Source organism: Saccostrea cucullata, unplaced genomic scaffold (assembly GCF_032062105.1).
Source record: "Saccostrea cucullata isolate Sc308-1 unplaced genomic scaffold, CSIRO_AGI_Scuc_v1 ctg18502, whole genome shotgun sequence".
Lineage (NCBI taxonomy): Eukaryota > Metazoa > Mollusca > Bivalvia > Ostreida > Ostreidae > Saccostrea > Saccostrea cuccullata.
In genome coordinates, this window is record NW_026925743.1 from 1 (window position 1) to 10,707 (window position 10,707).

The 10,707-nt window shown below is 31.7% G+C and overlaps 1 protein-coding gene and 1 long non-coding RNA gene across 2 annotated transcripts; both read right to left on the reverse strand.

Annotated features, from left to right (window-relative positions):
• Positions 1-1,360: 1,360 nt before the first annotated feature.
• Positions 1,361-10,008, reverse strand: LOC134269691 (platelet-activating factor acetylhydrolase IB subunit alpha2-like; the record flags this gene model as incomplete). The annotated part of the gene is made up of 4 exons (XM_062751895.1): positions 1,361-4,188; positions 7,762-7,884; positions 8,354-8,470; positions 9,919-10,008. Coding segments are annotated over 4 exons (651 nt in total), but the record flags the coding sequence as incomplete, so codon positions are not given.
• LOC134269692 (uncharacterized) lies at positions 5,405-6,456 on the reverse strand. Its single transcript, XR_009992626.1, has 3 exons — positions 6,438-6,456; positions 5,951-6,054; positions 5,405-5,781 (listed from the first exon to the last, which is right to left on the reverse strand). It is a non-coding gene; the product is annotated as an uncharacterized LOC134269692 (long non-coding RNA).
• Positions 10,009-10,707: the final 699 nt, after the last annotated feature.

The window sequence follows — 10,707 nt, forward strand, 5'->3', positions numbered from 1 at the left end:
TATAAATATGATAAATTATGGCTTTGTCATTCTTGAGAAGAAGATCTCGATGTTCAAAGAATTTTCCTATATATTTCTATGTAAAACTTTGGTCGGCCATTTTGGCCCCGCTCTACCCCCGGGGGTCATGATTTGAACAAACTTGAATATACACTACCTGAACATGCTTCCATATAAATATGATGAATTATGGCTTTGTCATTCTTGAGAAGAAGATTTTTAAAAAAAATTTCCTATATATTTCTATGTAAAAGTTTGGTCGGCCATTTTGGCCCCGCCCTACCCCCGGGGGTCATGATTTGAACAAACTTGAATCTACACTACCTGAGCATGCTCCCATATAAATATGATGAATTATGGCTTTGACATTCTTGAGAAGAAGATTTTTAAAGAATTTTCCTATATATTTCTATGTAAAAGTTTGGTCGGCCATTTTAGCCCCGCCCTACCCCAAGGGGTCATGATTTGAACAAACTTGAATCTACACTACCTGAGGATGTTTCCCCATATGTTTCATCTTTCCTGGCACAGTGGTTCTTGAGAAGAAGATTTTTAAAATATGCCACCAAATTTTCATTAATTCCCAATTATCTCCCCTTGAATGAGGGCGTGGCCCTTCATTTGAACAAACTTGAATCCCCTTCACCCAAGGATACTTTGTGGCAAGTTTGGTTGAAATTGGCCCAACGGTTCTTGAGAAGAAGTCGAAAATGTGAAAAGTTTACAGACAGACAGACGGACAGACGGACGCCGGACAAAATGTGATCAGAAAAGCTCACTTGAGCCTTCGGCTCAGGTGAGCTAAAAACTTAGATTTTGAAATAATGCCTCATATATTTATAGCACCAACGGATCCGTTTCTTATTCGGAACTGGTCAAATAACTGTGGTGTATTATATATATTTTAAGTATGACCATCGTCTCAAGTCACGGTCCGGAGTCCTCATAGTTCTCTCTCTCTCTCTCACCAGAATGGGAGAGGATCGTACATTTTGGCCGTGGTTTGCCACGATGAAGTACCACATAACATATTAGATACTACGATATATATCAGGCGCGGATTCAGGAATTGAAGTTAAAGGGGACGCAAAAAGTAGGCAGGGAGTCTGGGGCCCGCCCTGAGACCCCCAGTGGGTCTAAAGCGAAGCCCTGGTCGGGGCCCAGGGGCAATAGCCCCCGGTACTTCCTGGATTCTAGAGATGTTGTGAGGTAAATACGTATGAGGAAAAATGGATAGTTTTCGATTTATAATGATCGCAACGAGGTTGGAGGTGGTATATTAGTGGAAAGGGGGGGGGTCAATAAAAAGATAAATTCATGTAAATAATAAAATAAAAATATAAAATCTTTATACCGGTAGTTACTTTTGACCTAAAATATAATTGCTCCGATCACAAAATATACAAAACGCTACATTATAACCTAGCAAATTTAAGAAACTTTACAAAGTAAAAAGCTACATGTACCACTAAAGCACGATTTTAGAAAGATTTCAACTCCATGAAAAATAATTTACCATAGTGTGCTACTTAAACTGTACAACTCAGGTTCTTAAAGAAATAAATCAACCTCAAAAGCACTGTAAATATTTACTATCAGATTTGCGTAAACTTAAAACATTAATATACAGGTGTACAAACAGGCTTGTAATTTTACACAGGTTGACAGTGCCAGGACAATCTGCTATAATCACACCACCAAAATTAATGTTTGCTGCATGAGTATTGAATATTTGAACACAGTAATTTTCTTGTTAAATCATACAATTACACAGGTCACATTTATCATAATTTTTTTAACAATATTGTCACAGAATCACACACATTCTGTATTATTAGATGTGACAGCACAATCAGCACTCTTCCCATGGATTAAAACTCATTATTGGATAAAAAAATCTTTATCAAATAATTGGATGGAAATAGTTGTAGTTAATGTGTAGATTATTTTTAGACATAACAATCAGTGACATTCCGTCACTGAAATTAATATCATAATTCAGTTTATATTATAATTTTGATGAATGAGGTACAATATTTTACCAAATTTGTTTGTATGCCATTTGGAAGAATTTTTTTCCCATGCACCAGAAAAAAAGCAAATAAACAATTAAGAAAAAAAATAATCGGCTGAGATCATAAAAATAAAAAAAATTTTTAAACAAAATTCATAACAAGTCATTCAGAAGCCATTTTTATAACACATATTAACATAACACAGTGATAAAATATGAAACAACCAAACTTCTGACATCATCAAACCTAGAATATATTGCACACCTGACTTTATTCATGTTATTGAACTTAGAATTTATTGCACTTCGTCTGGAATGTTAGTCAATAAGGCCCAGCCACAAAGATTTATACGGAGAGCCATTCACACGAATGATTTCAAAATTCTACTGTCCGATAAAATATATATTCCCTTTCAAAACAACATTTAGCATAAACGGCAATTATTGTAGACACGATAAAATGAAACAGTGACCCAGTTTACCTTCATTTCTTATAATGCCATTTTCAGATATATAAGTTACAATGTACATGATTCAAATATAGTAACCTTGTCTTTATAAAGGAAAATTTTAATATCTTTACACTGTTTCCTATATACACATAAAAAAACACCCAATCAAGTGGCATCAATTCAAAAATAATATCTCAGACGGGTTTGGAACCCATGTCGATTGGAATAGAAAGGATTGACCAGCCATCCACAATGAATGTCATGTAATGTATAGCTTATAGTATTGCACAGGTACATAATGCTGACAAACTGTAACATTTATATTACATGTAATTCACAAACGTTTCTCAATAGATAATCATAAAGCTGAAAAATTTGGAATATTTGGATTTAACAGAATAACAGTACAGTAAAACTCGTTTAGTACGAACACGGATATAGCGAATTCACGGATATAGCGAAGTTTTTCTGGGTCCCCGGCAAAATTCTAAACAAATCTTTGTAAAATTTTACGGTTATAACGAACTCTGATATAATGAATTTACGGATATAGTGAACTCATTTTGAGTCCCATTGAAGTTAGATATAATGAAATTTCCATCTTTTATAACGAACTCTCGAAGATTATAAAAAAATGATAAAATTAATCTAGCCTTACTTCCTTTTAGCATTTGAATATAAAATTCAATTCATAATAAAACCTTAGTTATCGAAGATATGTTTTGTAATATTTGCTTCCCTAACATATTTGGTAGTAATACTTGAAGGAAAGCATGCATATTGCGAATTCGCTGTAATGGTCATACGAATTCGTTAAATGGTTATAACGAATTACGGACATAGCAAATTAAATTCACAGGTCCCCAGGACTTCGCTATAACCGAGTTTTACTGTACATATTCTAGATAAAATCTCTCAAAGCGGAAAAAAAATATCACTCAAAGAGGAAAGAAAAAATATCAGCAAAAGATGTAACTTGCAAGAGTTCATTTACATGAGCTTCTTATTAAATTTTTTATATCTTATTTATGGTAATAATACCATATTGCATGTGAATGCCTAAAAGCTAAATATCAGAAGAAAGTCTATTAAAAAAATTCCATGAAGTATACCTTGTACAATGCAAAAAATAAATATAAACATTAAACTTTGCTATGGTACCTCATGGTTCATATCAAAAATATGCATCAACAATCATTTTCAAATTAGATATTCCTTGAAAAAATTTTATGTACATTGTATATTAATTTAAAAGTATGCATAAAATTAATCTGGACTTTTGGGACATTTTTTTGCACAGAGTAGATTTTTAAGCCACAACAATAACAAAAGCTTGATAAGCCCTCTATTATCATCCACCTATGTATATAACAGTTGTCTGAGTATCACAACAGTCTTGGTTTAGCTATCTTCTTCATCAACATCCGATGCTGTTGTAGATATTGTCATTGATGTGTTCTCTACTTTCATGAACACTTGCAGTAAGTTCTGAATTTCCTCTAGTAACGGTTCACATAGTTTTTGATAACCTGCGTTCGTAAGATGAAGATAATCATACATGTCGGTATGGCTGATGAGACCATTTTCTCGGACAAACATGGATGCTTCTACATTCAGGAAACTAACATTAGGCATGTTTTCAATTTTTTGTGACAAATTAAAATTTATTTCTGCATTTTTCTCTCGTAATTTGTTTGGTTTTTCTCCCCTGGGTGGTAATCCCTGAAAATGTAAGAAATAAATTGTCAACATTTCCAATCAACCTACTTGTAGCTTGGATATATGGTACATGTCTATACATACACCATTTGAATTCGTATGTAATTTACATAGTATATATGCAGCTATGTGTATACTTTTGTGTATATTGAATGCACTAATGAACCATAGAAATCATCTAGTTACTATGGCAATGATTTGTGTATTATTCTGTTTATCTTATTACCATGACGATGATTTGTGTGCTATTCTGTTTATCTAGTTACAATGGCAATGATTTGTGTGTTATTCTGTTTATCTAGTTACCGTGACAATGATTTGTGTGCTCTTCTGTTTATCTTATTACCATGACGATGATTTGTGTGCTATTCTGTTTATCTAGTTACCATGACGATGATTTTATGCTTTTCTGTTTATCTAGTTTCCATGACAATGATTTGTGTGTTATTCTGTTTATCTAGTTACCATGACAATGATTTGTGTGTTATTCTGTTTATTTTGTTACCATGACAATGATTTGTGTGTTATTCTGTTTATTTAGTTACCATGACAATGATTTGTGTGTTATTCTGTTTATCTAGTTACCATGACAATGATTTGTGTGCTATTCTGTTTATCTAGTTCCTAGACAATGATTTGTGTGCTATTCTGTTTATCTAGTTACCATGACAATGATTTGTGTGCTATTCTGTTTATTTTGTTACCATGACAATGATTTGTGTGTTATTCTGTTTATTTTGTTACCATGACAATGATTTGTGTGTTATTCTGTTTATCTAGTTACCATGACAATGATTTGTGTGTTATTCTGTTTATTTTGTTACCATGACAATGATTTGTGTGTTATTCTGTTTATCTTGTTACAATGATTTGTGTGTTATTCTGTTTATCTAGTTACCAAATGATTTGTGTGTTATTCTGTTTATTTTGTTACCATGACAATGATTTGTGTGTTATTTTGTTTATTTTGTTACCATGACAATGATTTGTGTGTTATTCTGTTTATTTTGTTACCATGACAATGATTTGTGTGTTATTCTGTTTATCTAGTTACCATGACAATGATTTGTGTGTTATTCTGTTTATTTTATTACCATGACAATGATTTGTGTGCTATTCTGTTTATCTAGTTACCATGACAATGATTTGTGTGTTATTCTGTTTATCTAGTTACCATGACAATGATCTGTGTGTTATTCTGTTTATCTAGTTAGGCTGTTTAAAGTTAATTCTACGTTTAACGTCACATCTAAAGTTCAAAACCTACGAGGGAGGGAGGAAAAAAATAAACAAACAAAATTTTCAAACAATTGTGAATTTATTCAAATTAACCTATTCAGTACATTAAAAACATTACAATTAAGTAATAAGAGCATTTAATTGAAATAACACCTAAGATTAATTTCCTTAGCAGAGTTTTTCCTTAGTATGTAAATCAGTTTGAGTCCTATTGTTAGCAAACAATGTAGTCTAAGACCGAATGTGCAGGAAAGTGGCTTTTAACTAGGCCTCAGTTGTCCTTTGGATTTATATTGCCACACGTCCATGGTACCCTGGAGGCAAATGCTTCTTCTTGTGGGAAAAGTTGATCAATATCTACAATCAAAATTATTGATGACAATATTTAAAAGTGTTCATGTTGAAATATCCTCAAATTGAATTATATCATATTTTTTCTTAGTACTAGATCTACTAGCATTAAGTTTTGAAAGTGTGAATACTAATATTTGGACCATACTGATAGCTGTTAGATTATCTTTAATACCTTGAATTCCACACAAAAGACAGGATTCTTCACATCTTGGAATACCCCAACCACTTTCCTTACTCTCCTTCACTTGAAAGGCCCTATCTTCGGTAAGCTTCTCCCTGCTCAAATGGTTATGACAAGTATATTATCTTTCCCATAAATTGTAGCTATTTGTAGGTACATAAATTATGAAGAAATCAATTACTTTACTCATTACTGTTCCTTTCGATTTTTACAGAAATATTTTTAATATGAAACATATTAGTAAGATTTAAATGATGCTTTTCACTGTATATAAATCTTGGTTTTTGACACAGTTTCCACTCAGTAAAAAAAGTTTTTCGATTCTCTCCAAAATACAATGAAAAGTTCAGCCAATAGAATCACGAACTGAGAGTCTGTCACTGTCAGTCTGTACATATGATTCGAAGACTGACAAAAAAAATCAACAAACAAGACTTTGTCATTAATATAATCATAAAATAATCTATTTTTTACTTACATTTATGGTTCCAAACTCTTTAATTATCTAGTTTTCATTAATAAGACACCAACTGCCTTAACTGCGGCTATCAAAGCACATTTTCTATCACTACGGGAAGCAGAATTCAGTCGCTAATTGAAGAATCAAACCGGAACGGACATACGGAATTCCGAATTGTTTGTTTTTTTCAAAGACGAATTTCTCATAAACCTACGCGCGCGGGTGACGTTAAACGTAGTTTTAATTTTAAACAGCCTTACCATGACAATGATTAGTGTGCTATTCTGTTTATCTAGTTACCATGACAATGATTTGTGTGCTATTCTGTTTATCTAGTTACCATGACAATGATTAGTGTGCTATTCTGTTTAGTTACCATGACAATGATTTGTGTGTTATTCTGTTTATCTAGTTACCATGACAATGATTTGTGTGCTATTCTGTTTATCTAGTTACCATGACAATGATTTGTGTGCTATTCTGTTTATTTAGTTACCATGACAATGATTTGTGTGCTATTCTGTTTATCTAGTTACCATGACAATGATTTAGGTGCTATTCTGTTTATCTAGTTACCATGACAATGATTTGTGTGTTATTCTGTTTATCTAGTTACCATGACAATGATTAGTGTGCTATTCTGTTTATCTAGTGATTACCATGACAATAATTTGCATGCTATTCTGTTTATCTAGTTACCATGACAGTGATTTGTGTGCTGTTCTGTTTATGTAGTTACCATGACAATGATTTGTGTGCTATTCTGTTTATCTAGTTACCATGACAATGATTTGTGTGCTATTCTGTTTATCTAGTTACCATGACAATGATTAGTGTGCTATTCTGTTTATCTAGTTACCATGACAATGATTTGTGTGTTATTCTGTTTATCTAGTTACCATGACAATGATTTGTGTGTTATTCTGTTTATCTAGTTACCATGACAATGATTTGTGTGCTATTCTGTTTATCTAGTTACCATGACAATGATTTGTGTGCTATTCTGTTTATTTAGTTACCATGACAATGATTTGTGTGCTATTCTGTTTATCTAGTTACCATGACAATGATTTAGGTGCTATTCTGTTTATCTAGTTACCATGACAATGATTTGTGTGTTATTCTGTTTATCTAGTTACCATGCCAATGATTAGTGTGCTATTCTGTTTATCTAGTGATTACCATGACAATAATTTGCATGCTATTCTGTTTATCTAGTTACCATGACAGTGATTTGTGTGCTGTTCTGTTTATGTAGTTACCATGACAATGATTTGTGTGCTATTCTGTTTATCTAGTTACCATGACAATGATTTGTGTGCTATTCTGTTTATCTAGTTACCATGACAATTATTTGTGTGCTATTCTGTTTGTTCTGTATGACGTTGACGATTTCCATGATCCCGTCCGTCACTTCCTCTGCTGTGTTAGTGTAGTTGTTTGTGCCAGCAAGAACAACCACTACCTGAAACAAGAGAGAAAATTCAAAGTGCAAGGAGTGATAAAAGATGTTTGTGGACTGGCCCAATAAAATCACTTTAATCTCAAACTCTGTATACTTTCTTACAGTGCCATTGCACACATAACTGTCAATAACAATTTAACTTGATATTTAATGACAAATTACATTACTGACTATTCAAAAACATGTTTTGCATATCTAGCACAATCACAAATCATTAATTTAAATTGAAGTAAACAAGACTTAGAAATTAAACAAAATCTAATTTTCTATTCAAAGGCTTGGCAAAGGAGCATCCCCTAACATATGGGTAAACAAGGACCGGGGATATTTCCAAAGAATGTGATTCTGGGAATATTTTGTAAATGTTAAAAGGAAATATATAATGTTTTTAACTTTAAAATATCATCCTTCCTGTTGCAACATTTATGTTATTAAGAAATTAAGATAACTTTCCATCCATTAACCTTACTTTGGCTTCTAGTGTGTCCAGCTCTCCATTCATCAACCTCCACAAGATATTCTGAGTCTGGTCGCCTCTGATCCCAAAGTTCAGACAGTGTAGAGGCTCAAACATACTCTCCCATACCTGTTACGGTTTATTCAAGCTATTCCCACTTTTTGAAAATCTGGTAGAAAAAGGTAAAATTTCACGTGGGAATAGGTGGAATTTTTGCGTAAACAAATAATTAGCTGAATAAACATGTCATTTACTGTAAAAACAGTAATTATATATTAAACCACTGTGGGAGTTATAGAGGACAGGTAAATATGCTATTTTAAATTTAAAAATCTGGCTTTTTACTTCTATTTCAATGAGAAATTAGACTTTTTCAAATGAAAATAGCAGATAAATTATTTGCTTTAAAAAAGTGAGTTTAAGTATATTTTTAGTATATTATTCTGTTAAACTTTTTATTTATTTTTAACTCCAGTTATTTATATGCATTTCTTTCATATATTTATTTTATTTTTTAAATATTATAAATATTTTTTTGATAAATATATTTATTTTCTGTCTTAAAATGTACAAAATACTGGTAAAATACAGGTAAATCTAAGATGGGATGTAATTACTCTAATTACTGTAAAAACCAATTAACTACTCAAAACATCTATTGTTATTTGCAAGTGGGAATAGGTGGAATTGAGATTTTTAAAAAGTGGGAATAGCTAGAAGACACCCCTGTTACATAGGATGGTTTGTTCCCGTTTTGCACACATTTGAATTACAGGTAATTATAAAATGTGTGAAAAACGGGAATTTGACCAGGTGAGATAATTAGTTAATTGCTATAGTCTATACTATACTTAGTAAGTATTTGAAAGGTGAACTTACAGTGAAAAATAAGAGAATAAATACAAAGTTAATGTATTTGATTATCCATGTTATCTAATGATTTTAACATCTTCTTGGCTCTGGCATTATTTTCAAATTAATTTTTATTCACTATTTTCTTTATTATATGTTAAATCTTTAATTCATCTAGAATTTTATCAAGATTGAAAAGTATTCTTTTTTTTTAAGAAATTGGACTTAATTAATAAATAATATTAGACAAATATTAATAATTTATTCAATAAAATCAAATATTTTCCTATAAATATATAGAATTTTAATGAAATGTTTATAAAATGTATTAAACCTCTTAAAAATACATTAAGCTAAATCAGGTATTCCCAGGTAAATCCAGGTAAATCCAAACCAGAAATCAGACTATAAATGCTATCAAAACACACTTCACACCTATTGTTCTATACCTAAAACTTGTGTGATTTTTTTTTAAACTTAATAATATCCATGATATCTATGTAAACTGTAATCTGGATCTGCAGTTACAAGGAATTTAAAAAATAAATACAATCTTCAAGTTGTGTGTATCATGTGTAACTGTATGTGTGAAAATTTATTTACAGCAGGTCTTTAATTACTCTGCCTTAAAATTTCCATATGATAACAACATTTACTTTAAGCTATATAGTATGTTAACTGCAAATGACTGTGTAGAAAATTGATAAAATCTTGTTTTTACGTACATTTGTTTGTGCCAATCTCTGAATAAGAGAATCGCCTACAAACAACACCTCTGGCTCTCTCTCCCTGCCTTCTGTAATAAAGCGATTGTGCTGAAAATGTGAAAACATTTCAAATTGTTAGATTCTGTTGAAAATATGCAAATTTTTATCAAATTGTTCTAAAATATGAGTAACTATTTGTCCAAATTCAATTGTTAAGGACTTAAATACTCAACATGAGCATTTGACTATTGTATACGTTTTTTTTAAGTATGGTTGAAACTTAACCTGTTCTAGACAAAAACTTTGACCTAATTAGATATTATCACCTGTTTGCATTTCTGAATTCCTCTAAATGCATGATTCATGGGAGATTTGTCCAAATGGGCTTACAAAATTTATCCAAGACTGAAATTACTCTAGACAACAATTTTACCCTGTTCAATCTTCTCATATTAGTCAGTACCAAACAATTTTCATCTAGATAGCATCAGCTGTCCCTGATTTTAAATTCATTTTTTAACCTGAACAACCATCTAAATTCATGCAGTGCCACTAAAATACATTTCAATGCAGAATCCGAAGAAGTGTCATTCTAATATAGCATAAGGTCTCCCTGACTTTTGTGTGATTGCACATTGTGGTTAACCCTGACAGGAAGACATCCGCATTTGAACTTTTACTTTATTATGGTTTGCAGCTAAGTGTAATGTTTCACATTACATCATGATCTAGTTGACAGCTGCGCTCAAGGTAACTTTCTTCTTATCCCTGATTGGTTGCTCATGCAACAGACTATTTCCGTGTCAA